This window comes from Odocoileus virginianus, chromosome 4, assembly GCF_023699985.2.
Source record: "Odocoileus virginianus isolate 20LAN1187 ecotype Illinois chromosome 4, Ovbor_1.2, whole genome shotgun sequence".
Lineage (NCBI taxonomy): Eukaryota > Metazoa > Chordata > Mammalia > Artiodactyla > Cervidae > Odocoileus > Odocoileus virginianus.
This window is the reverse complement of record NC_069677.1, coordinates 82,176,812-82,203,338: the sequence shown is the minus strand read 5'-3', so window position 1 is coordinate 82,203,338 and position 26,527 is coordinate 82,176,812. Positions and strand designations below refer to the sequence as shown.

Here is a 26,527-nt window from a genome sequence, read left to right as displayed (position 1 = left end):
AATAAATAGTCAGCAAAACTCCCAAGTAAATGTGCAGAACAACCTTCATAGCTTTGACACAACCCCAGGCATGCTCCAGATGAGAAATTGTTCAATCCCAACTCCGGCCACATCTTCCTACATCCCCTGGGTCACCAACAAGGTGAACCCCCTCTAGCTCTGACACCATCTGTCCCTTTGCCCTGGGCTCGGAGGATGGGGGCAGGCTTGGGACCCCGTGTGGACAGAAGCCACTGGAAGCCTCTGTGAGATGGAGAGGGGCCACTGAGCACTTCTGCAGCACACGCTTTTGTAGAAGACCCTGTCCTGAGGCAAAGCATGTCCTCCAAATTCACATCTGCCAGAACCGGGAATGGGGCGTTGTTTGGATGCAGCATCCCTGTGGGGATAACCAAGCTCAGTTGAGGTCATGCTGGAGGAGGGTGGCCCTGAGTCAGTGATTGGTGACCCGATGAAACGAGGAGCAGAGGAGAGGCCACACAATCTGGTCACAAGCCAGGAGCTCCAGGAGCTGAAAGAGACTCCCCTCCAGTCTTCAGAGGGGACAAACCCAGCTGACACCTTGATCTCAACTTCTGGCCTCCAGCACCATGAGGGAACACACTTCTGTTGTTTAAGGCACCTAGTTGGTGGAGCTGGTCACAGCTGCTCCTAGACATTGATACAGCCTCACGGTGCTGCCCACTTTCCTTTCTGCATAAGTGGGCCCCCAGTCTGCTCTCCCATGGCCCTAAAACCACCCTCCAATGTTTTCAGAATGGCTGACATGCCCTTCCCAGCCACCCTGTCTATGCGAGGAGCCCGGTTCTTCATCGGCAGTCGGCGGAGGACCAAAGGCCGGTTCACGGTAAGGATGGAGGCGCTGCCCCCCAGGCCCTCCAACACCAGTGCTCCTGGGGGCTGTCACCACTGGCCTGGCACCCCAATGCTCTAATTAAACAGTGGTGTGTGCCAAATGGGAATGGGGAGCATAAGGGCTCAGAGGAGACCCCTGCTAGCTAGGCACGCTCCCCTACAGGCCCTTTGCACCTGCTGTGCCCTCCTCCTGGAGCGTGAGTCCCCAGTCCTGCCGTGGCACACTCCAGTGACCTTGGGGCCTTGCCTTGTGCCCTTGTACTGTGAAGGCCTTGCCCACCTCTTAGAAGATGCCTCCACACCCAGCCCTCTCATCCCCTCTCCGGATGATCTTTGTAGCCATGACCTCCTTCAGACCAGCTGTGTGTTTGGTCATTGCCTGTCTCCCCCTTGGTGTGTGAGTAGGGGGACCTTGCTCAGTGAGGATATGGGCTTTTGTTTCTTGCTGTGTCCAGTGTTGAGAACATGCCTTGTGCATAAGAGGTGAGATCTGAATATTTACCAGTGGCATGATTAGATGGATGGATGGATGGACAGCTAGATGGATGGACAGAGTAATAGAAAGATGGATGGTAGATGGGCAGATGGGAGGATAGCTAGGTGAACAGATAGATGAATGAATGTATAGATGGATGGATGGATGGATGAATGAATGGGCATTTGGGTGGGATGATGGAAGAATGGGTGGCTGGACAAAGAGATGGATGGATGAACAGAGAGATGAATAGATGGATGGGCAGATAAGTGGACAGATGGACAAATGAGTGGACATACAGATGAATGACCAATGCACCCAGTTATTCTAGGTCAGTCCACAGGAAGAACCTGTTCCATGGTGTAATCACCTTAGAACCGTGCACAGCTCTCCACTATTGCTCCTAGTGCCCCCTAACCTATAGGCAGACTCCTCTCTCTTGCCCACCCCTCCCTCAGGGTCTGGGTGGGCTGAGCCCAGGGGTCATCGGGCCCTCCAACAGCACAGGTCTGAGTGCCCTGCACCCCCCCTGCAGGGCCTGGTGAGGCAGCTGGTTCTGCTGCCTGGCTCGGATGCCACCCCGAGGCTCTGTCCCTGCATGAATCCTGAGCTCGCTGTGCTGTCCATCCCCGCTATCCTGCATGGCCTCACAGGGAAGCCGGAAGACAACGAGGTGCTAAAATACCCCTATGGTTAGTAGGCCAAAGCTGCCCCTCCCCACGCTGACGGTAGACCCTGAAAGCCTGGTCACCCCCAGGTTCCCCAGGCATAAGACAGTAGGGTGCTTATCATGTGGACAAACGGATAGCTGGGGCCTGATGCAAATGACCCCCCTCCCTGGGGAGGCAGACAATGCTCTCAGATCCACCCTCCTTCTGCAGGGCTCCCTTGTCAACTGCTTAAGCCCCGCCAGATGGTGCCCTTGATGGACCACTCATCCTGCCTGGGACCCGGGGCTGAGCTGACACAAATTCCTTCTCTGACTCCTACCTGCCACCTGCTTTGCCCCAGAGCAGCATCTGGGGCCTGTTCACCCCTTCCCTCTCCAACAGACACCAAACCTCAACCACCCAATGGGGACCCTGATCTTCATAAGGTTCAGTTCTATTTTTGGGACCCCTCAGCCTAGAAGGTCCCCAGCACTGGCGTCTTTCATTTGTGTTTTCACCTCCCCAATGTAAAGTCAGTATTGACTTTACTTAAGTCATACCCCCTGCCATGGAGAATCCAAAACTCTCTCCACTAACAACCCCAACTCCTACTGGGGAGGTGGGGAGACCCCTGACTCCTTCTAGAGCCTCACGGCCCTTGCTTCAGAAGTCAGGGGAGCCCCTTGAGCAAGTCGGCCCTTAGACCCAGTCTTGGGCCAGCGTCCCCAAATTCCCAGTCTCATGACCTCTGGGATGTTTTCTGGGCCTTGAACAGGAGTCTGACCCCCAAGGCCTCTGCCGGGCACTTGACGAGGTTGAGGATGCTCTGTTTCACTGCCTGGCCACTGGGGTCTTAGCTCGGGAGTCACTGTAGGGAGACCACGTGGCATCATCAGGACAGGGCTGGACCTGGATGAAGCCGCAATGACCAGGAATGAGGGGGTCAAGGTGCCTGAGAACCAAGCAGACAGAAGTTAGCTGAACCTGTGCCAGTGAGTCTTAGATGGAGGAGAGAGCGAGGCGGCATGATTGCTGAGGGTTCTCAGAGGAGCGGGGGTTTGGGGAAGAACTTGGTGGGCAGGTGGGTGGACTTGAGGGGCATATCCGGGCCCTGTGCACAGATGCCGAGGGCAAGCCCTGGGCTCTTGGGTCTCCCTGCCTCCCAGAGGCCTCATTGATAACCCTGAGTGTTTCCTGGCAGGAACGCAGGGGTCAGGGGTCACCTGACACCCTCGACTCTGCCTCCCTCTGGGGAGCACATACCCACAGGACATTTGTCTTCTGTCGCCCCAATCAGAAACCAACATGAAGGTGACACTGGGACCCCGGCCTCCGTGCACCAAAGCGGAGGATGCCCAGTTCTGGTTCGACGCCAGCCGCAAGGGGCTATACCTGTGCGTGGGCAGCGAGTGGGTCTCCGTGTTAGCAGGTGAGACATGCAGGGCTCCGGGGGCCTAGGGGTTTTCTCAGAGCCAGCGTTACGTAGGAATAGGGAATGAACCTCACAGAGCAGTGAGCTTGAGTGTTTCACCTGGAAACAAGCGCCCTCCTGGGCTGGACTTGTGGGCTGGCAGGCTCTCATCCATCGTCCCAACTAGGGTAGACCATGGGCCTTCTCCAGGGTGCCCCATCCACTGTCCTCACCCTCTCCTCTCTCTCCGGTCAGATGAGATATGCTGGTGCCCGGAGCCCAAGAGTGGTGTTGGCAGGGAGGTGAGCAGAGGAGCCGTCTGAGGGTGGGGGTCCCTGGGAAATGGGAACTGGCTCCAGGGGGCTGTCCAGGAGCCATGGCCTCTACTCTCTAGTTCACATTCGGGCACAGCTTTTTTTTTTTTTTTTTTTCACTTTATTTTTTTTTTTTTCATTTTATTTTTTTTTTATTAGTTGGAGGCTAATTACTTTACATCATTACAGTAGTTTTTGTTATACATTGAAATGAATTAGCCATGGATTTACATGTATTCCCCATCCCAGTCCCCCCTCCCACCTCCCTCTCCACCCGATCCCTCTGGGTCTTCCCAGTGCACCAGGCCCTAGCACTTGTCTCATGTACCCAACCTGGGCTGGTTATCTGTTTCACCCTAGATAATATACATGTTTCAATGCTGTTCTCTTGAAACATCCCACCCTCGCCTTCTCCCAGAGTCCACAAGTCTGTTCTATACATCTAAGTCTCTTTTTCTGTTTTGTATATAGGGTTATCATTACCATATTTCTAAAGTCCATATATATGTGTTAGTATACTGTAATGATCTTTATCTTTCTGGCTTACTTCGCTCTGTATAATGGGCTCCAGTTTCATCCATCTCATTAGAACTGATTCAAATGAATTCTTTTTAATGGCTGAGTAATATTCCATTGTGTATATGTACCACAGTTTCCTCATCCATTCGTCTGCTGATGGGCATCTGGGTTGCTTCCATGTCCTGGCTATTATAAACAGTGCTGCAATGAACATTGGGGTGCACGTGTCTCTTTCAGATCTGGTTTCCTTGGTGTGTATGCCCAGAAGTGGGATTGCTGGGTCATATGGCAGTTCTATTTCCAGCTTTTTAAGAAATCTCCACACTGTTTTCCATAGTGGCTGTACTAGTTTGCATTCCCACCAACAGTGTAAGAGGGTTCCCTTTTCTCCACACCCTCTCCAGCATTTATTGCTTGTAGACTTTTGGATAGCAGTCGGGCACAGCTTTTTGTGGAAGCCTGGAGCCTTGTGAAATGTCTAGTAAGGACCTGACATGTCACTTCCATCCAGCAAGTGTCCCTGGAGGTTCTGCAGGCTCTAAAGCCCATCCAGGGACCAGAATCTGCTTTGCTGGGCCTCCAGATGAGGGTAGCACAGGACTTACGGCCACTCGCCTGACCGCATGTTAAGGGTCATGTCCCAGGGCCCTGGGGTCACTCCTGGATGTCGTCCATCAGGGCTTCTGTTCTTGGAAGCCTTAGCTGGTCTCCATGTCTCTATCACAAGCCAAAGAAAGGCTGGATTACGTGGAGGAGCATCAGAGCCTGTTCACGAACTCAGAGACGCTGGGCATCGAGGTCTTCGTCATCCCTGAGACCGGGCTCTTTGTGGCAACCGCCAACCGGAAAACCACATCCGCCATCTACAAGTGGACTGATGGCAAGTTTGCCTCATACCAGGACATCCCCACGCACCAGGCCCAGTCCTGGAGACACTTCACCATCGGGAAAAAGGCAAGTTCATGTGTGCGACTGTGTCAGTCATTTTCATCTTGGAAAAACCCACAGAGTCTGAGAGTTGGGGCTCCTTAGGTAGATTTTGGGCTTCCCTGGTGGTTCAGATGTTAAAGAATCTGCCTGCAATGTGGGAAACCTGGGTTCAATCCCTGGGTTGGGAAGATCTCCTGGAGAAGGGAATGGCAAGTATCCTTGCCTAGAGAATTTCATGGACAGAGGAACCTGGTGGGCTACAGTTCATGGGGGTCTCAAAGAGTCAGATATGACCGAGTGACTTTCACTTTATGTAGATTTTATGGGGAAAAGTATTTCTACTGGTTTCAGAGCCTCATACAGGTTCTAAATGGGTTTTGAATCAAACACACCTGCGTCTCTTGGTCTGGAATGTGACTGAGAAAATCTGTTCCGTTTCCTACAAAATGGACACAGACCACTGCTGAGACATTTCCCACTCCATGCAGACCTGCCACTGCCTCCTTAAAGCTCTGAGATAATCTGACCTAAGTTCAGTTCAGTTCAGTCACTCAGTCATGTCTGACTCTTTGCGACCCCATGGATGCAGCACATCAAGCTTCCCTGTCCATCACCAACTCCCGGAGCTTGCTCAAACTCATGTCTGAGTCAGTGATGCCATCCAACCATCTCATCCTCTGTCGTCCCCTTCTCCTTCTTCCTTCAATCTTTCCTAGCATCAGAGTCTTTTCCAATGAGTCAGTTCTTCACATCAGATGGCCAAAGTGTTGGAGCTTCAGATTTAGCATCAGTCCTTCCAATGAATATTCAGGACTGGTTTCCTTTAGGATGGACTGGTTGGATCTCCTTGCAGTCCAAGGGATGCTCAAGAGTCTTCTCCAGCACCACAGCTCAAAAGCATCAATTCTTTGGTGCTCAGCTTTCTTTATCTGACCTAAATGGGAGTGGAAATGGGGCTCCATCCTGGCCTCCTTCTATTGGCCCCATAAACACGGGGGACACGTGCTGTCCTGATGGAGGGGACAGGTGAGGTGGTGAGGGCTGGACCTGAGGCCTTGGATGGGAGAACCTGGCAGGCGGCCCCCTTCCTTTCACCAGGACTGTGTTGGGCAGTAAGCCCAAGGGTGGGACGGAGAGGGCTGCCCCCTTGAGATAAGCATTTCCTTCCCAGCTCCTTCTAACCCTCCACTCCAAATGGCAGGATCCCTGGGCCCCCTCCTACACCTGCTCTCAAGTCAGTCACCAATGTGCCCAGTTCCAGCCCTGCACACCCCACCCCCAAGGCCCATGCAGTGGGGACAAAACTGAGCGAAAGAGACAAATCTCTGTTTCCAGTCTCTGCTGACTGTCAGGTCTTGCACTCCAGGGCAGCCTGGTGAAGGAGTGACTAGCTCTCTGGTCTTATGGTTGATGACATTTTAAAGATTTTTACTTTTTCCTAATAAAAAATAACTTTATATCAAAAAATTGGGAAATTCAGGAAAATAAGAAAATTCTGTCAGGTCCCCTAAGCAGACAGAGGGTCCCTGGGGCTGCTTCAGCCACAGCAAGTGAGCCCCCCACCCTAGGCTTCTGGCTTCTGTCACATCACATGACCCGCGACCTGGGCCTCTGGGTTGTGTCACATGTAGGGTGTTGCCACATGGTCCTCAAGTGTGTGACACACACGTGCTCTTGACGGACAGCAGAGTGTTAAGATCTCTCCTCCTTGTCTGAGTGATGCACATTGCTGTGCATAAGGCTTTCCCTGGGTTTAGGAGATAATAACAGAGCTACTAGGCTGGTAAACATGGGCCTGGCTACCGGTCTTAGAGTAATTAAGATCTGGAGTCAGTGCCACGTCCTGGGGCCTGCCCAGGCTGCCAGTCCTGGGCTCATCCTCTGTCCTGGGGCTCAGCCTCTGTCCCGGGGTTCGGCCTCTGTCCCAGGGCTCAGCCTGTGTCGCGGGGCTCGGCCTGTGTCCCAGGTCTCGGCCTCTCTCCCAGGGCTCGGCCTCTGTCCTGGGGTTCAGCCTCTGTCCTGGGGTTCGGCCTCTGCCCCGGGGCTCAGCCTCTGTCCTGGGGCTTGGCCTCTGTCCCGGGCTTATCTTCTGTCCTGGGCTCATCCTTGGTCCTGGGGCTTGGCCTCTACCCCGGGGTTCAGCCTCTGTCCCGGGGCTCAGCCTGTGTCCCAGGGCTAACATTAAGAAACCCAGAGCACCAGCCCCTCACTCGGATGATGAGAACCTTGTTCTGGTCCTCTCCTCAGATCTTCCTGGCTGTGGCTAATTTTGAGCCGAATGAGAAGGGTCAGGAGTTCTCGGTCATTTACAAGTGGAGCCAGAGAAGGCTGAGGTTCACGCCATACCAGAGGGTGCCCACCCACAGTGCCCGGGACTGGGAGGCCTTTGAGGTGGCCGGCGAGCACTTCCTGGCCGTGGCCAACCATCGGGAAGGTAGGGGCCATGGCCTTGACTCTGGGCTTGGGCGTGATCGCCTGCAGCGGTCAGCGTGTTTCATTAGAAATGTATAATAAACCTCACCTGGCCCGCATCCTCAGGCTCTGCTGTATGACAGTGGCGTCTGAAGGTGGACACACCTGAGCACCCTCTCACCTGTTCAGGTGGGAGGGGTCCCTGCCCCGATCCATTCTGGGCACAAACTCTGAGATGCAATGGGTACGTGGGGACAGGCCTAGGAGGGCCTGGGAAACCTGGCTTCTGGGCCAGATGACTGTCCGAGTGACCGCAGCAAGCCCTTTCGGGTGCTATAACTCAAGGGGACAGGACCCTGGGGGCAACTGGCCCTGCAGAGTGTCTCCAGCCTCTGCAGGTTCCAAGGCTCAGAGTTTACCTGAGTCTACAACCTGCCAGGGAGCTCTGGGGGGGGGGGGGGGTAGGGAGGAGACCCCACCACCACTCATGGGCAGAGGGATCCCAGGAGCCTGCTACCAGGTACCTCTGAGGACAGTAAGTGTCCCAGGAGAGGCTGGCCCAGCGGGGTGTGTGGGGGGGAGTGGGAGGCCCTAGGGAGCACAATGTGGGGACAGGGCATCCAGCCCCCAGGTCTGATGTCTGGGGGGCGGGAGCATGAAGGGGAAGGCAAGCAGAGTGAAGGGTGAGGCTGCCGAGCAGGTGGGGAGTCCCACCTCCAACACACTAGATAATCACAGGGGTCTGGAGTCCCCCAAAGGCTGGGCCACTGGGGGTTCTCATGGGGCAGAGAGGCAGGAAGATCACGTGACGGGTAACGTGGCTGGGGACCCGGGAAGGGTGCAGTAATCAGGGTCCAGCTGGTTGGACGGGCTGCAGGGCCTGGGGCAGCGTCCCATGGGGCCTGGTCCCAGGGTGCTGGCATGAAGCCGCAGAAGCCTGTCTCCCTTCCTCAATGCCACTCGGCTTCCAGGCGACAACCATAACATTGACAGCGTCATCTACAAGTGGAACCCGGGGACACGGCTCTTCGAGGCCAACCAGACCATCGCCACTTCGGGCGCCTACGACTGGGAGTTCTTCACGGTGGGGCCCTACGCCTTTCTGGCCGTGGCCAACGCCTTCAACGGCACTTCCACGCGGCTGCAGTCCCACCTGTATGTGCGGCTGGGCGGCTCCTTCCAGCTCTTCCAGTCCTTCCTGGTGAGGACCCTGCGCTCCCCATGGCACCCCCCACACCCTTCCCAGCCCCGGGCCTGTCCACACCAGGCGCCTCCCCAGGGGTCAGGAGAGGGAGCCTGCAGACGAGGTGGAAAGGCTTCCCTGGCACAGAGCTCCCACCAGTACATATGCTCAGATGAGTCCCCTGGCCCCCTGGCGGGCCCCACAGTCTAACCCGCCTTTATGTGGGTGTCAGGCTCTTGTCCTGAGGCAGCCGGCAGCTGGCCCCTGACCTGGCCAGCTGTGGGGACAGCACTTTTCACCTTCTCTGAGATCATCCCTTAGCTGGTTCCAGCCGTTGTGGGCTGCCTGGCAAAGCATCAGACTGAGGCAGCGAGAGGCTTTATGAGGTGGGGCAGTGCTGAACACCCCGGTGAACCATGCGTGTACTGACCAGTCCCAGGCTAGTGGGCAGTGTTGGCAGCCCCTCCTCAGGCCCCACCATGGTCTAGGATGATGATACGGGGTCCAGACCCTCTTCTACCTTCCCTTGCCCTCCTCCCTCCCAGCTGCCTGGCTTGTCCCTCTCAGTGTCAGACCCCAGACCAAGCCCCCACGTGCTCAGTTGCTGAGTCATGTCCAACTCTGTACAACCTCATGGACTGTAGCCCACCAGGCTCCTCTGTCCATAGGATCTTCCAGGCAAGAATACAGGAGCAGGTTGCCATTTCCTACTCCAGGGGATCTCTCTGACCCAGGGATCAAACCTGAGTCTCCTGCATTAGCAGGTGGATTCTTTACCACTGAGCCACCTGGGAAGCCCAAGCCCCCATCGATGACTGAAATGAAGTGTCGAGGTCGGCATTTGCATCGTCCTGGCCACGTCATAAGCTCGTTCTTGCAGAGCCAAGGGTGCGTTTTGACCACTCCCTTCTCAATGGTGGGCTGGGACAACCTCCGGGCCAGCCCCTGGGGACAGGCCCTGCATGCAGGTCAGACTCTTTTCATACCACAAGCCCAGCACGTGGCTAACTTCACGCATGGACCCCAGGTGCTGCACAGGGCACTTTTCCACAAGTTCCTAGTTGCTTCTTCCCATATCCCTCCCTCCCTCCCTCTCCTCTCCTTTGTGGGGGAAGAAAACCACCATCTCTGCACATGGTAACGTCCCCTGGCTTCTTGCAGTCCTGCCTGTCCCCAGGCTCCTGTGAGCACTGCATCCTCGGTGCCTCCTGGGTTTCCACCGTGTGTGTGTCGCTGCTCCTCTTGCGACCGCGAGGTCTCTGGTCAGCTTGTGTCCACAAAGAGCCCTGTTCTCCTGCAGCCCGTCCTCCTGGGCCCTCCGGCCTGTGCATCCGGGCCGGTTGTCTCTAGAGCTGACAGTGGTCCCTTTTCTGGAACTTTCCTTTACTGCCATCTTTGGCTGGAGCCACCACGTCCCATTCTAATCTCCAGTGTCCCAGCTGACCTCAGGTTTTCGGGTGACACCTCAGGGACGCCCCCTTCCAGGTACTCCCCCACGCTCCCCAGCATCCCTGCAGCTGGGCCGGGTCACGTGACCAAAGTCAGCCAATGGGTGTAGAGCAGAGCGCGCCCACATCAAACCTGGACTGAGGGGTCACAGCCCACCCCTCACCCTCCGCAGCCACATGGGCCACGTGGCCTGACGGCCCAACCACAGGCTGGGGGAGCCATGACCTCACCAGCCTCCTCTCAGTGAGAACCACCGTCTGCGGCAGGAAGTGTGGATGCTCGTGGTGCCCGCGTCCCTCGCCCGGCCTGATAAATGGTGTACAGGATTTTAGGGTAGAAGTTGTTCCCTTGAGAACACGGAGGGCGGCCCCCTGCCTCCCAGAAGCCAGGGGTGCAGTGGCCCCTCTGCCTCCCCAGGTGCCCTTGCATTGACCTTCTCTGCCCTCAGCGCCCACAGGGTTCTTCACAGTGGTTCCCTGGGCCTGTTGATTGCTTTGTTTCAGGGCCCTTTCAACTTCAAGGTGTGCTTTTCCAGGCCTGGGAGCTTTTCTTGTTTTTTCTTGATCATTCCATATACCACCCCACCCCAGCACACTGGTTAGAGGGCTTTCAGATCTCCTGGGTTGAGTTATCTTTTCAACCTAGCATCTTTCCCTATCTTTATTCTCTGATCATGTTGAGGAACATCTTCTCATAAAACTAGGAATCGTCTTTCTAATATCCAAGAACTCTTCCTCTTCATGCCGTTCTATATTTACTCTATAAATGCAGTATCTTCTTGAATACTTTTGAAGGTCATTATAGTTTTTAAAAATTCTGGTTTGTTTCTAGAACCAGCTCGGTTTACTCCAGTGTGAGTGTATGTATATATTTTAGCCTGACTCTCATGTTCCAGGTCCTTTATCACATATCTGGAGGACCCTGTGTTTTCTGTTTATATTTCACATCGAGCATGGCAGGGGGCGGCATTGTCACTAGTGGCTTATACCCCAGGGAGCTAGGGGTCTGGTTGAGGCCCTTGATGAGGTGCCTTCTAAACTGGCCTTTTGTGCAAACACTGGACAGGTCACATAGGATGATAATCTCCAAACTGCACTCCCTCCCCTACCGGCTGCAGGAAGCCTCTTCATGTCATGTGCCTGGTGTGACAGCCCAGCTAGGGACCTGTGTGGTTGACCAGAAGGCTGCATGCCAGGCCTCTGTGTTCCCTGGACACCATGGGGAAACAGTCAGCCTGAATTTCTCAGAGCAGTGCTCGTTCCTGCCACTGTCTGTCATGCAGAATGTCTCAGATCCCTTCCAGGTTCCAACCCATCTCCTTAAACGCTCCCCAGTATACTGGCTCCAGAGCTGTGAGCCCCTGAAACTCTGTATTTTCAGGCAGCCTCAGGATCTGGCTCCAGTCTGTGTCCAGCCTCGGACACGGAGCATCCTCAGAAGGGAGACTGGGCCGAGGGGCAGAGACAGGCCCAACTGAGCCAGGATGGGGGCCATCTGGGCTCCATGCCCCAAACCAGAGCCAGCCCAGGGGTGTGACACTGGCTGGAAGAATCAGCCAGAGGTGCAGGGTGGGGATGGCGGTGGGCAGAACCACAGTGGCTGCGAGAGGGCACATCTCCAGCTTGTGGGTAGTGCTGCCCCAGGAGCTGACTCTGGGGGCTGCAAGGGGGCACTGCTGCTCCCTGCACCCACACACACCTGAGGACCCTGCCTTCTCTTATGAGCCGAGCCTCTTTGCACCCCGTGAGTCCCTCAGAACCCATCAGATCCCATTTTCATGTTCTGCCAGCTGTTTTTGTATGGTGTTTAAATCCTCTTAGGTCCTGAAGACACCTTCATATGTTTGCACTTGGTTTGGAGCTTTGCAGCATCTCTCATGGCCTCACGTGAGTTTGAAGCAGGAGCTGAAGTGTGTGTAGAGAGGCGCCAACCTCGAGGGGAGCCCTTTCTGAAGGGATGGCCAGGCAAGGGACACAGGCTGCTGGCATTTGTGGCGCTGTGCACACAGACAGCGCTGAGAGGGGCACCAGGTGGGTCCCTCACTGGTAGGGTGAGTTCAGCTCATGAGGAAGGTTGTGCTCATGCTGGGTCTGCAGCCCAGGGGTGCATGGGAGATCAGCAGTCCACCCTGATGCATTCCCCAGCAACCCCTTCCAGACCTCCCCACCTCTCCCACCAGGAATTCTAGAATCTTCCTCCAGGTGGCAGAGACCAAGGCTCCAACCACTTGGCCTCACCATCTTGGACCAAAGGAGGTGGAAGCTGGGCGTGTCAAGGAAGGATGGGCTTCACCCACAGAGACCCAGCCTCCAGCTGCTGGGACTTCTGCTCCCTGAGCTGTCTGGCTGTGGGATCTGTGGTTACAGTCATCACGTGTAGACCTGGAGTGGAGGGGGTGGGGAAGGGGAGGGGCTGCAGTGGACCAAGACTGGGGGTTGTTGCTGGGAGGGGCCACTGGCAGAAATGAGAACCAAGGGCAATGGGGTATTTCTGGCAGGGTGTGGGCTGAGGGCTGACAGGGTCTCCAAGAAGAGGGCCAATGAAGCCCCCTGGGAAACCACTTATCAGGGCAGGAGAGAGACAGGCAGAGGAGCTGCCCAGAGCCATCAGTGAGTTTAAGGAGACAGAGAATGAAGCTGGGGTTTGTCAGAAAGGCAGTCTCAACCAAGAATGTGCGTGCATGCTAAGTCACTTCAGTGGTGTCCAACTCTGTGCAACCCCATGGACTGTAGCCTGTCCGGCTCCTCTGTCCATGGGATTCTCCAGGCAAGAATACTGGAGCGAGTTGCCATGCCCTCCCCCAGGGGATCTTCCCCATCCAGGGATTGAACCCAGTCTCCTGCATTTAGGCAGATTCTTTACTGCTTGAACCACCAGGGAAGCACCAAGAATGTAACTGTCCGCAAATGAAGGAGGCAGCAGTCTGTGAGGAGGGTGTTGTGAGAGTGCCCCCGTCAGCCCTGGAAGGGACCGGCCCGTGTGCTCACCAGGGCCAGCGCCCTTGCTCCTATGCTTCCGGTTTGCTCTGTGAGGCTGGAGCTGGCAGTGGACCAGGCAGCCCAGGGAAGAGCAAGGTGTGGAGGGGTCACTGTACTGGGGGAGAGCTGGAGGGCACCCCAAAGTTGGCCAGGGAGTGTGCTGCCCCCTGCAGTCTTCTAGGAGGGGAGACTTAGCCAGCTGCCCACAGTGTCAAGGGCTGAATCCCCCAGGCTCCTTTGGGACCTGCCTGCCTTCTCCTGGCAGTCACCTGGTCCTCCCTTCCCAGGCACTCTGAGACCTGGGTTCTCTGCTCCATCAAAGCTGGAACCCAAGGGCCTCCTGGCCAACAAGCAATCTGCTGATCCCTGGGAGCCCACCCACCCTCTAGGGCACTGTCTAGGGCTCCAGGTGCTCTGGCTGCCAAGTCCCAGAAGCACCATCCTCCCTCAAGGTGCTCCAGGCCCAGGCAGGCGCAGTTCCAGGGGATTCCAGGGCAGGGCTCCGGGGAATTCCACTCAAAGAAGGGCGGGAAGGGTCCGCCCAGCCCAGCAGGTGCCCGGCTGCCTTGCTCTGGTGCCAGGCAGGGTTTGGCAGGGCTGTTTGATGTGGGAATTTCTTCTCTCCCTGACGTGTCCCTAATACGCTCAGAATCCAGGAGTGGCCTGACAGCGGGCCTCAGGCCAGCTCACCCCTGCCCAGGCTGGTGCAGCCCTGGGCTGGGATTCTCCCCAGTTTACTTCCGAATGGGAGGAGCCCAGCCTCTGGCTGAGGGCGCAGGCGTGGGCCCCAGGCTTCGAGGGAAGCTCACTGCCAGCCAATGACTGGCAGTCAGGCGGCCACCTGCTGGACTCTGCTAGCCCCTAGCAAATAAGGAAGCCTATTTCAATGTGAAGGAGAAGGCAATGGCAACCCACTCCAGTACTCTTGCCTGGAAAATCCCATGGACGGAGGAGCCTGGTAGGCTACAGTCCATGGGGTCTCAAAGAGTTGGACACCATTGAGCGACTTCACTTTCACTTTTCACTTTCATGCATTGGCGAAGAAAATGGCAACCCACTCCAGTATTCTTGCCTGGAGAATCACAGGGACAGAGGAGCCTGGTGGGCTGCTGTCTATGGGGTCGCACAGAGTTGGACACGACTGAAGCGACTTTGCAGCAGCAGCATCATTTCAATGTGAAAGCCAGATAAACAACGAATCAGTTTTTAGTAAAAGCGTGCCCATACACATAGGCTGAAACATCATTTTAATCTGAAACTCAAACTGAACGAGGCACCCCGTACTTGCTGTATCGGGCGCCCCCACCCGGCTGGGCGCACAGACCCAAGGCGAGGCGAGAGCCCCTCTAAGCCACGCCCACCTGGATGCTCCTCCCCCTCCCCAGCCGCTGGCCATGCCCCGTCCTTCCCTCTGGGCTCAGGCCCTCTTTTCCCAGTTCCCAGGCCCAGACATCCCTTTTACCGACCCTTGTCTGCAGGCCAACCCCTTCTTGCTGGGGCTCAAGGCCAGTGAGCTGAGGGTGGAGTGGCTCGGAGCTGAAAGGAAGCTCTGGTGATCTGGGGGAGACCCCTTCTCAGACCAGCCCTGGCCGCTTGTTCCGTGTGGGTGTGTACATGTGCAGGTGTGTGCATGTGGGCGCTTGCAGTTATGTGCACATGTATACAGATGCATGCGTGCAGGATTGTGTGTAAAATCGCATCCATGCGGGTGTGTGCACGTGTATACACGGGTGCGTGCAGGTGTGTGCGTGCGTGTGCGTTTCCCACTGCGGTGGTCTCATCAGCAAAGGGTGGGGCAGAATCAGCGACTCACAGTCTGGCCACTCCCGTGGTTTCTGCGACCTGGTTGGGCGGGCACGTGTGTGTCACTGCACACTCTTGTGAGTCTCTAACGTCGGTCCTCTGATGAGGCTGTAGGCCCCACGGGCCCGAGTGTCCCCCCAGCTCGGAAGTTGCGGCGTGGCCCCAGGGGACAGAAATAGTGCCACCTCCAACCCGCGGTGAGGAGAGGGTGCTAACCCAGGAAGGCCTCAGCCCAGCTCCTGGTCCGGCAGGGTCGGCAACGCCAGGTGCCCTGGTCCCTGTCCTTGTCCTGTGAGTCACTCTTTTAGCTTGAGCTCCCTTGTTTGCGACCCTCGGATGGGCCCAAGCCTGTTTCTCGGCCCCCGCGACCCTCGGCCGCGGGGCGGGGGTGGGGTGGGGTGCGGGAGGCGGTGGTGGCCGGGCCTCCGCGCACCGGGCGGTAGAACGGGCAGCCGCGCCCTCTGCTGGACGTGGAGAAAACACCAGGCGAGGGGCTGGGCGGGTGCCGGACCCGCAGGGACCAGAGGCCGCGCTGGGCGGATTGTACAGGCCAAAAGGAGGTCTCCCAGGAGCGGTGGTCCGCAGACCCGTTCCCCGCCGGTCGGAGTCAAGGAAGACAGAGCCCCTTCCCACGTGGGCTGGGAATGCAGTGGCCCCTCCAGCATCGTTGAGCATCACGGTGACCAGCTCTGGCCGGCCAGGACTACCTACCTCGGGGTAGGCACGTGTCCCCAGGAAGCAGCAGGGTCCGGAAATTGATCGCTGTGTGGCTTCTAGGCTCAATTCTTTGTACGACCTGAGCTGTTTCCAGATTTTCACTATTATGAATAATTCTACTAAAGGCATCTCATACATGGCTTTCTGTGGGCAAATTGTTTTTACTTTTCTTGAGTAAAACCCTAGGAGTGGAATTCTAGGCCATGAGGTAGGCGGATGTTTAACTTCTTAAGAAATTGCCAAGCGGTTTTCCAAAACAGTTCTACCATTTTATACACTCCCCAAAACAGCGTGAGTGCCAGTCATCCCACACTCCCGCCAACACCCGGTTTTGTCTGTATTTTTAGTCTTACTTACAAGGTGTGAAGCAGCACCACCGTGTGGTTTTTAAGTCACAGTACCCTGGTAACTAAGGATGGCACATGTCCACCCACCTGCTGGTTTGCCAGAGTCCCTTTTGCAAAATGCATATTCAAGTCTTTGCTCATACTTTCATTTTTTTGCCTGTCATTATTGGTATGTAGGAGTTCCTTATACATTAGGTATAAAACAAGTTCTTTGTCGCATCCATAGCCTTCTATCCCCTCTTTTTTGTATTAATTCAGTTTGTTGTGTAATTGTGTGCTTCAGCCATCACAATATACATGTTCAACTAACTGCAATCTATTTTTGACTGGAGTATAATTGCTTTACACTGTTATTTTCTGCTGTACCAGGAAGTCGATCAGCTGTGGTATACATATATCCCTTCCCTCTTAGACCTCCCACCCCCATCCCACTGAACTTGGTGATCGCAGAGCATCAAGCTAAGCTCCATGTGCTATATGGCAGCTTCCCACTAGGTATCTTTTTTGTGCATGGTGGTGTATATATATATCAATCCTAATCTCCCAACTCATCTCACACTCCTCTGCCCCACCCCGTATCCACACTGCAATCTAATTTTTATTTTTTAATTAACCATGTGTGTGTCAGTCGCTCAGTCGTGTCTGACTCTTTGCGATCCCATGGACTGTAGCCCTCCAGGCTCCTCTGTCCATGGAACTCTCCAGGCAAGAATAGTGAAGTGGGTTGCCATTTCCATCTCCAGGGGGGTCTTCCCAACCCAGGGATTGAACTCAGGTCTCCTGTATTGCAGGCAGATGCTTTACTGTCTGAGCTGCTAGGGAAGGCCTTGTGTTAATATGTTCAATTCAAGTTTTAAAAATGTTTAAAATTTATATTGGAGTATAGTTGACTAACAATGTTGTGTTTCAGGTGTACAATCTTATCTTTGAATTAATATTATACTTTACATATAATGTGATAACCTTACAACTACATGATCTCATTTATCCTTACCTGTCCATTGGGCTATGGGGAGCATGTATAAACTCACATGTCTACTTAGGGTATGAGCTCCGAAGCTTGTCCTCTTGTTTGCTGTAAACAGTGAGTTGTCTTGACACCCAGCTCACTGTTCCCAGCGCCCTCTGTGTGCTTCTTGCAGACACTGTTCTCCTTGTAGAGTTTCACCCTCTGTAGCTTCCTTCAGGACTGCTTGTAAAGAAGGTCTGCTGGCAGTTCATTCCACCACTTTTATCTGAAAGTAACTTTGCAGTGAAGGATGTTTTCACTGGTTGTCGAATTCTGGGTTCATGGTTTTCTTTCATTTCCTTTAAAGATGTTTTTCCATTGACATCGAGCTTCAGCTATTTCTGATGAGAAGTTGGGTACCTTTGGTACCACGTTTCCCTATAGCAAATGTCTTTTTCCTCTGGCTGCTTCTGAAATCTTCTCTGTCTATCCTTAGATATTTAATATGATGTGTTGAGGTTATGGGGGGGGGGTTGTATTTATTCTGTTTGGGGTCTCTGATCTTGGATCTGTGGTTTGTTGGTTTTAATCATATTTGGGGAAATTTTAGCCAACATTTACTTAAATTTTTTTCTGCCTCATTCTCCTTTCCTTTCCTTCTGTGATCCAAGTACATGCACGTTGTTGTTGCTATTCAGTCACTAAGTCATGTCCAACTCTTTGTGACTCCATGAACGGCAGCACTCCAGGTTTCCCTGTTCATCACCATCTCCCGGAGTTTACTCAAACTCGTGTCCATTGAGTCAGTGATGTCATCCAACCATCTCATCCTCTGTTGCCCCCTTCCCCTCCTGCCTTCAATCTTTCCCAGAATCAAGGTCTTTTCCAATGAGTTGGCTCTTCTCATCAGGCAGCCAAAGTATTGCAACTTCAATTTCAGCATCAGTCCTTCCAATGAATATTCAAGGTTGATTTCCTTTAGGATTGACTGGTTTGATCTCCTTGCAGTCCAAGGGACTCTCAAGACTCTTCTCCAACACCACAGCTCAGAACCATCATTTCTTCAGTGCTCAGCCTTCATTATGGTCCAACTCTCTCATCCATACATGACTACTGGAAAAACCATAACTTTGATTATATAGACCTTTGTAAGCAAAGTAATGTCTCTGTTTTTAATAAGCTGTCTAGGTTTGTCCTAGCTTCATGCACTAGACTGCATTATATTATCATTGAGGCTCTGTTTACTTTCATTGTAAACAGTCCCCCCTTCTGTGCTTCAAATCAGATAATTTCTATTGGTGTATCTTCTAGTTCATAGATCCTTGCTTCTGGATTGTTTAGGTAGCTTTTGATCCCATGCAATAGATTTGTGAATACAGGCATTTTGCTTTTCAGGTACAGGATTTCTATTTGCCTCCTTTTAGAGTTTTCATAACTCTCCAAATCTCCCCATCTTGTTGTTGATTACATACATATTTGCCTATAGATTCTGATCACAGTTACTATATAGTTTGTGTCTGTTCACTCCAGTATTTTCGCTGTGTCAACCTATTTCTACTTGCTGTTTCTTCTCCTGATCATAGGTCACATTTACCTGCTGGTTCCCCTGCTGTCTAACTCTCTGGCCAGTTCCTCCAGCTGCCCAGCTGTTGTTTGTCTCTGGGTCCCTGGGGTCCTGTCCCCTGTGTATGCACTTCAGGAGCTAAAATGGACTTGAGAGAAGTTAATAGGGAGATACTGGGGCCTCCCCCTACTGAGAGTCCCTCCTTCCTAGGCTAGTCTCCTTTGGTTTCTAGACACTCTGCAAGCCCCAAATGCTAACCTTGGATCTGGACTCGTCTGGTCCTCCCCTTCCCCATGCACTCCCACCCCAGCATCCCAGAGATGCTGGTCATAAATGTCCTTTTATTTACATGTGGGCCCATGTGTAAATCAGCTCATGCAGTTCAAGGTCTGTGTCCAGCTAGGCTGCTGCCTCCACTTGAGTGCCAAGCCCATATGCCACAGGACCAGGAATGTCCTCAGAGGGAGAGTCAGACAAACATGCGTTCAAGGGCCATCATCTCCCCTCCACTTTCTGCCTACCCTTGGCCCTTCTCCAGAAACTTCAAGCCATTGTGTACATTTTTAAGTATTGTATCCAGTGCTTAGTCACTTCAGTCGTATCTGACTCTTTGTGACCCCATAGGACTATAGCCCACCAGTCTCCTCTGTCCGTGGAATTTTCTCTGCAAGAATACTGGAGTAGGTTGCCATTTCCTTCTCTGATTGTATCCAGAGTTTATGATTATTACCAACAGGCGGGTCGGTCTCTCCACCAGTATCACAAGTCAAAAGTCAAGAGGCAAAACATTTAAAGACAATTTCAATGCAAAATGTCCATCAGAGCTGCCGCAGCCCTCACCTGCTTGTGGGAACAGACAGAGTCAGCCCCGTTGTGCTGACACAGGAACTCAGACGCCAGCAGCCTCGTCAAGCTGTGGTTTGGAGTCCTCAGGAGCTTTTGCACAGTTCCACCAGCCACAGGCCCCTCTTTCGGGGAGCTGCCATGTTATCCCCCCGCCCCCACCCACTGAAGCTGCCGTCTGGTGTGGTCACTCCTCTGTTTCTCAGAACAGGGATGGACCTGGACTCCTCTGGTCCTCCCCTTCCCCATGCACTCCCAGCCCAGCATCCCAGAGATGCTGGTCATAAACCTCCTGGTGGGCCCACGTGTAAATCAGCTCATGCAGTTTGAGGTCTGCAGCCAAGGCTTGGCAGCCAGCCATTCGTGTAAGTCCAGCCCCATGGGCCCATGCACACTTCACCCTCCAGGTGGATGAGTGATTTTGGAGGAGTAGCCTACACAAGATGGGGCTGTCCAGAGAGCCAGAGGACAGCCTCAGACCAGGGAGAGTGTGCAGTAAGTAACTCAGGAGGTACCTAGATGTTGCTTCTGAGTTCATAACTGGAGAGAGCAGAGAGGGCTCCCTGGAAGAGGTGTTAGAGCAGTTGGGCCTCTTCCAGGGCACACTGGGGCCTGGGGAAGGGGCAGCACAGGTGGTAAGAAGCTCTCTAGGCAGATGGGCCTTTGACTGGCCTTGGAGGAGGCTGGGAAAGGACAGCGCCCGCAGGAGGGGCGCCTGCTTGACGCCCGGAGTGCAGGGGCTGGAGCCGCGTGGGTGGCCATCCTGAGGGTCTCTGCCCACAGCGTGATCTCGGCTTCCCTCTCACGGTCCCAGACGTTTGGCGCCGCAGACTGGGAGGTCTTTCACATTGGGGAGAGGGTCTTCCTCGCCGTGGCGAACAGTCACCGCTACGACGTCGAGATGCGAGTGCAGAACGACTCCTACGTCATCAACTCGGTCATATACGAGCTGAACGTCACCGCGCAGACGTTCGTCCGCTTCCAGGAGATCCGCACCTGCAGGTACGCGGGCGGCCGGGGCGGGGATCCAGGGGCCCCGGTCCTACGGCCTCCGAAGCCGCCCAGACCGCAGCGCGCGCAGCTGAGCATCTATGGGTCCGCGGTGCCCAGCGCCCAGCCCACAGGTGGGAAGCGGCCTCGCTGTCCACGCCCGCAGACCTTCCACGCGGCCAGCTGAGTGACCCCGGCTCCTGCTGTAGCCTTGATTCTGCTTTTAAAAGCTGTGGCTTGTGTGCTTGTTTTTAGAATTCAGTGTTTTGTTTTGTTTTTTAATGAAATTTGCATATGTGTACAACCATTTCCGCGGTGACTTTAGAACATTTTCATTACCTTGAAAAGAAACCCCACCCCTCAGCTGTTATTGCCCTGACCCCTGCAGCCCCTGGGACCCACCAGCCTGCTTTCCGTCCCTTTGGGTTTCCCCATCTGGACATTGCATTCAAATGTGTCTGGCTTCTTTCACTTGTCATGTTTTCAAGGTTCATCCATGTTGTACCTTAGTGCTTCATTCTTTTAATGACTGAGTAATATTCCACTGTGTTTATCACACTTTGTTTACCTTTCATCAGCTGATGGATATTTGTCTATTTCCACCATTCGACCAAACGGTGTGGTTCTGAAGGATTAAAAATATGCTTCACATTACTGTCAGCAGACTTGCTGCCCTGATGCTTTGGAGTTCTTGCCAGACCTTGATTTCCTACTGGGTTAAGCCCCAGCAGCTTCTGATGCGAGCTGTGGGGGCAGATGGTGCAGTCAACATTTTGCTGCAAAAGCAAGGCCATGGGTCTTGGTTCCAGAACCAGTTACCATTGGCAGAATACTGCACGTGGGACCACACGGCTATGCTAACACCCCCACCCATGCCACACTGCATGAAACCCCTCAGTGAGTGTGGCCACAGTCACCACTTTTTCTTAATGATGAATCACAACTGGCCCTGGCTGGAAGTGGCCGAGACAGGATTCCAGATAACGGAAGAAGGAAGAGTCAGGAGCCCCAGGGCCCCCACTTGCCTTGCCCGCCTGCATGTCCCCAGGTACCTCTGTGGCCGTCTCATGCCCAGGGTTCTGTTGGAGCTCTAGGCCAGTGCCCTCAATGCCCCACTGAGATGGATCCCAGGTGAATATCAACCAAGAGAGTGTGACTGTGTGCTGTCTGTACAGGCCATAACCCTGAGACCTCTGGATGCAGAAGCACTGGCCTGGCCTTGGGCATCTGAGTGACTCCTGCAAGGCTGCAGCCTCAGTTTCCTCACCTGTAAAGTGGGCCTGCAGTAATTATAGTGGTGACTGGGGACCACGGCTGATGCCCAGGTTGGCCTCCTGGGATAGACAGGGCTCCAGGATGTCCTTCTGAGAAGCCCTCTGTCAGATCCCTGAGAACTAAGATGTCTCTGAGCACAGACTCACCCTTAGCAAGTTCAGGGGCGTTTGTTGCAAACAGGATGCAGTGGCCTGTTTGCAGTAAGAACCACAACTTTCAAATTTAGAGGGACATCTCTACGTCAGCAGACCCTGCTGGCACCTGAACTGAACTGGAGTCAGGGAAGAAGCATGTGAAGGGTGACCTCACAGCCAGTATCCTCAAGTCTTCGCCTCCAGGGGGCGCTGCAGACTTTTAGGGAGTGGCCACGAGTTTAGGACTGTTCCTCTATTTCAACCTCTTCCAAGTGAACAACTTTTGCATCCATGTTCAGAGCTTCACTGTTCACCCTTGTAGCCCGAGTGTCCATAAACATATGAACGTGGTCCATTCTTACAGTAGAATATTGTTCAGCCTCAAAAAAGGACATCCTGACACCTGACACCACGCAGGAACCTTGAGGACAGTATGCTCAGTGACATAAGCCAGACACAGAAGGACAAATATTTTGTGATTCACTTACCCGAAGTCCCTGGAGTTGTCAGATCCATAGGGACAAGAAGTAGATGGTGGGGGCCAGGGGCTGGGGGAGGGGATGGGGAGTGAGTGTTTCCTGGGGACAGAGGTTCAGTTTAGAAGATGGAGAAATTCTGGAGATGGATGTGGTGATGGTAGCATGTCAGTGTGAAGGTACTCAATGCCACTAAGCTTAAATGTCCATTTAAAAATGAATAAAATAGAAAGTTTTGTGTTATATGTATTTTATTACAATTAAATTTTTTAAGCTTAAAAAGTGAACAACTAATTTGCATTTCCCTGGAATAGACCCACTGGTTGTATGACTGAGGAAACTGCTCCTCCTTCTGTGGATTTTGGAGGTGGCACCTAGCCCCCTGAATCCTGAGATTAGGGGGAGAACCAGCCGGATACCAACCCCCAAGTCCCCACGCAGCATCTCCAGGTCCTAATTCTGCTCACTTGCTCCCGCAGTGCTCTGGACTGGGAGTTCTTCTCGGTGGGAGAAGACTATTTCCTGGTGGTTGCAAACTCCTTTGATGGAAATACCTTCTCGGTAAACAGTATTATTTACAGGTAAAGGCGATGCCCCTGCTAGACACCTCAGTTCACCTGGGTGGGCCCACCTTCCCCATGAATGACCACAGGCTCAGAGCGAGTCACAGGTCATGGAGCCCCATGGGTCAGCTAGCACTGGGTGCACCTGAGTGCGGGCTGAGTCTGGGTCAGGCCCCGGGTCAGCTAGGTGACCGCTAGCCCTGCTGACACTCACAACTTTGGGTTCTGGCTGGAGATGCAGTGAGAGGATACACTAATGTGAGAGTTATTAGTGTGTTAGCCTATTAAATGTTTCCATCTAAGGTGGTGGTAGATCTCTCTGTTTTTCACGTGTCCTTCAGTAAAATTTTACACTTCGTCTTAGTGGCACCATGGCGTTCTCACGACCTTCCCTTCCAGGAGTTTTCCAAGTATTGTAAGCACATGTCCATTTTCATCTGTGTATCACAATTAATTGTTGTGTCTGGTCATGCAACCACAGTATCTGATTAGGTTTAATAGTTTTCTAAAGAAATGTCTCATGGGAGTTCTAGAAGTATAACTATGTCTGCAAATAAAAGCACCTTTGCCTCTGTATTTCTAATGTTTTTACTGCTGATCTAACTTTCTCAGTTATCTAGAAATTCCAGGATGATCTTGAATCATCTTGGACAGGGCAGGTTCCCCCTTCCGGGCCTCAGTTTCCCTCTCTACAGGCTAAGGCCCCTCCTGGCCCAGCTCCCCACGATTGGAACCTGGGGAGGTTTTGGGGCTGGGATGCATGGCCCCTCATGCTGTGAGGAGTGGGAGAGGCAGGTGGGACCCTGGTAAGGGTCAGGGAGGGGTGGGTGGGAGCCCCAGGGAAAGGGAGCAGCTCAGACACTCACTCCTCTCCCTGGGGCCGGTGTCCCAGCCTGGAAGCTGATGGCATCTCTCCCCACAGGTGGCAGGGGTACGAAGGCTTCGTGGCCGTGCACAGCCTCCCAACCTTCGGCTGCAGGGACTGGGAGGCCTTCCGCACGGCAGCCGGCTCCTACCTGGTCTACTCCAGCGCCAAGGAACCGCTGTCCCGGGTGCTGAAGCTGAGGACGGGGTGATGGGCTCAGAGCCCCAGGAGCTAGATCTGCGTGGCCACACCCCAGAACCCCACCAGGAACCCCAAAAACCTCTGGGGAGTGGGATAAGTGGGAGAAGTTGTGGCTTCCAGAGCCACCAACTCGCTTTCTCTGGCCCTTGTCCAACCACGACATTGTCACCTAGACAACCATGGTGACCAGACAGGTGGCTCTGTGAGCATCCAAGCTGAAGACCAGAGCTGCTCCTGCAAGTCTGCTGTCCTGCAGGGATTTTGCTTTAAAGGAAAAGTTCATACAAAGTTTTACCTCAAAAACAGCAGGGCCTGGTCACCTTCCTACCGTGTCTGCCACGTAACCAGACACTCAGCTCTGGCTGGGGAGCCCTGATGCAGGGACCGGCTTCGTACTGCCTACATGTTTGTACCAGCTATTTATTGTGTTCTGTCTATGCTGAAATATATTTATGATGCTTCTTACAAAAAGTAGTGCTGTGTCTGTGTGTTTATGGTGGGAACTAGACCCCCAACAAGCGCAGCCCAGGGCCACAGCACTCACTTGGCCACCTCGGCCTGACATACCCTTGCATCCCTGGTCACCAGCACAGCTCTCGCTGCAGGAGCATCTTCCTCCAGCCTCAGTTTTCCCACGAATGCAGTGGGGTAGGGTCAGGTCAGGAATCCCAAGCATGTGTGGTGTGGGTCCAGTCTCTCTCTCCCATGGGAGACACCTGGCAGATGGACCCTCATGCCTCTGCAGCCAGGCAGGCCTCCCTGGGCTCCACACTGCCTTGTGGGCATGCCAGGTGGACTTGGAATGCCTCCTTGAGGCCAGCACTTGCCCAGCTCCTCCTGTGTCCAACTCCTGACCTTCCACTGGGCGAGGGCTTCCAGCCTCCTGGAGATGGGTGCCAGGTATGATGTGGCAACAGCCTGGGAACCTGGGGAGGAGGATGGAGGTGCCATCACCACCAGGAAGCCCCCTGGGTGGGAAGGAAATCCTGCATGCCAGGAGCTTTTCTGGGAAGACCCTTGGGGTCCAGACCACAGTGTGGTAGCCAAGCCTGTTCCATCACCCAAGCCCACCTGTTCTAGGATGGGTTGTGGGAGCCAAGACCTCAGTGGCAGGAAGGCTCCATGCTTGGTTTAACGCTCTGCTATTTCCATCTCAAATTCTCATTGGTTCTTGCACAGGATCACACAGCCAATGGGAGTCCTGGCTGCCTGTGGTCAGCTGCAGGTGAGAACTGTGCCAGCCTAACCACCCAAGAAGGAATCTGTGTGCATCTGCTCCCCCTCCATCCAGGGAAGGAATCTGTGTGCATCTGCTCCCCCTCCATCCAGGCCAGATTTGGAGTCTCAGGATTGTAACTGGGACCCTCTTCATTTCCCAAAGCAGGGATTTTTCTAGAGACTCCTCCAGGCCAGCAGATCAGCCACGTGCCTTGGGGAGGCTGAGGCTGACCTTTGTCAAGGATGTCCCCTGCCTGGGAGAATGCCGGAGTGGAGGGTGAGAAGGGGTGCAGGCCAGGGGCCCTGTGTGAGAGAGAAGTCCTGGGGCTAGGATGCCCCCAGGGTAATTCCCAGGGCAAAGAACCCCCACCCCTTATATACACTCAGTACTAGGAAAAAGGATGTGCCCGCACGCAAGTCAGGCTCTGCTCCTACAGCCCCTGGCACCTGCTGGACCCACATCCCCTTGCTGTCATTGTCCCTAAGATCTGGCTTGGTCCCTGCCCTGGGCAGCTGGGGGCCTCATGGGCTGGGCAGAAGGGCTATGGGTCTGCTGGTGCAGGGAGGTTGGGCCATGGGTACCAGAGAAAAATGTAGGCTCCCCAGTTAAGCTTGAATTGCAGATAAACAATGAATGCTTTTTTAAAAATTGTGTATCCCTAATATTGCATAGAAAATATAGTAAAGGGGTATTTGGTGTTTATCTGAGGTTCAGATTCAAGCAGGCATCCTGTTTCGATTCTGATGCTCAATCGCCCACCCTCCCTGAGAGGGATGTGGGGTCTGGTGAGGGTTCTGATTTTAATTGGATCTGAGGCCGGGCCTGAGCAGCTGTGAGAGGGACAAGAGGAGGGTCCGGGGCTGGGAGGCATGCAGCCTCCGGCAGGGTTGGCCGGGGGCTGGGGTCCACGATGTGTCATGTCTCAGCGCTCCTTCTGCGGGTGGGCCCCGGAAGTGCCCCCAGAGCCAGGGCAGCCTCACAGGAGAGGGGAGGCCATCTGGGCCAGGAGCACAGCGGGCCTCAGACCCATCTCCATGCCAGGGATGGTTGGCTTTTGTGTGTCTGGTGACATGAACATTAAATCCATGGGCTCTAGGTAAGGGCTCACCCTCCGTGGTGTGGGGGCCTCCTTGAGCATGGGGGCTCCCCAGGAGCCCACACTAGACCTGGCACTGCCTGTCGGCTACTTGGGTTTCCACCAGGCCCTCCTCCCTGCAGATCTGGGGCTCAGCAGCCTCCACAATCCCCTGAACCAGCCCTGCCAGCATCTTCTCTCTACACACTGTTTCCCTGGAGAGCTCCCAATCTGCCCCCCACCAAGAACAAAATGCCCAAATAGGCCAAGGTGCCCAAGAGTCAGGACAGCTGTGTTTGCTCCCATTCCCGGGTTTGTCTATAGGGAGAG

The 26,527-nt window shown here is 54.2% G+C and overlaps 1 protein-coding gene across 1 annotated transcript in view; it reads left to right on the top strand.

Moving 5' to 3' along the window:
- TSPEAR (thrombospondin type laminin G domain and EAR repeats) overlaps positions 1 to 24,377 on the top strand; it is a 161,733-nt gene extending 137,356 nt beyond the window's left edge. Inside the window, exons 4-12 of the mRNA XM_070466865.1 lie at positions 757 to 847; positions 1,866 to 2,022; positions 3,278 to 3,409; positions 4,952 to 5,178; positions 7,402 to 7,588; positions 8,538 to 8,767; positions 20,214 to 20,401; positions 22,754 to 22,855; positions 23,760 to 24,377. Coding sequence (XP_070322966.1) covers positions 757 to 847; positions 1,866 to 2,022; positions 3,278 to 3,409; positions 4,952 to 5,178; positions 7,402 to 7,588; positions 8,538 to 8,767; positions 20,214 to 20,401; positions 22,754 to 22,855; positions 23,760 to 23,913 — 1,468 coding nt within the window. The 3' untranslated portion in view covers positions 23,914 to 24,377. The remainder of the gene's footprint in view (positions 1 to 756; positions 848 to 1,865; positions 2,023 to 3,277; positions 3,410 to 4,951; positions 5,179 to 7,401; positions 7,589 to 8,537; positions 8,768 to 20,213; positions 20,402 to 22,753; positions 22,856 to 23,759) is intronic.
- The last annotated feature ends 2,150 nt before the right edge of the window (positions 24,378 to 26,527 follow it).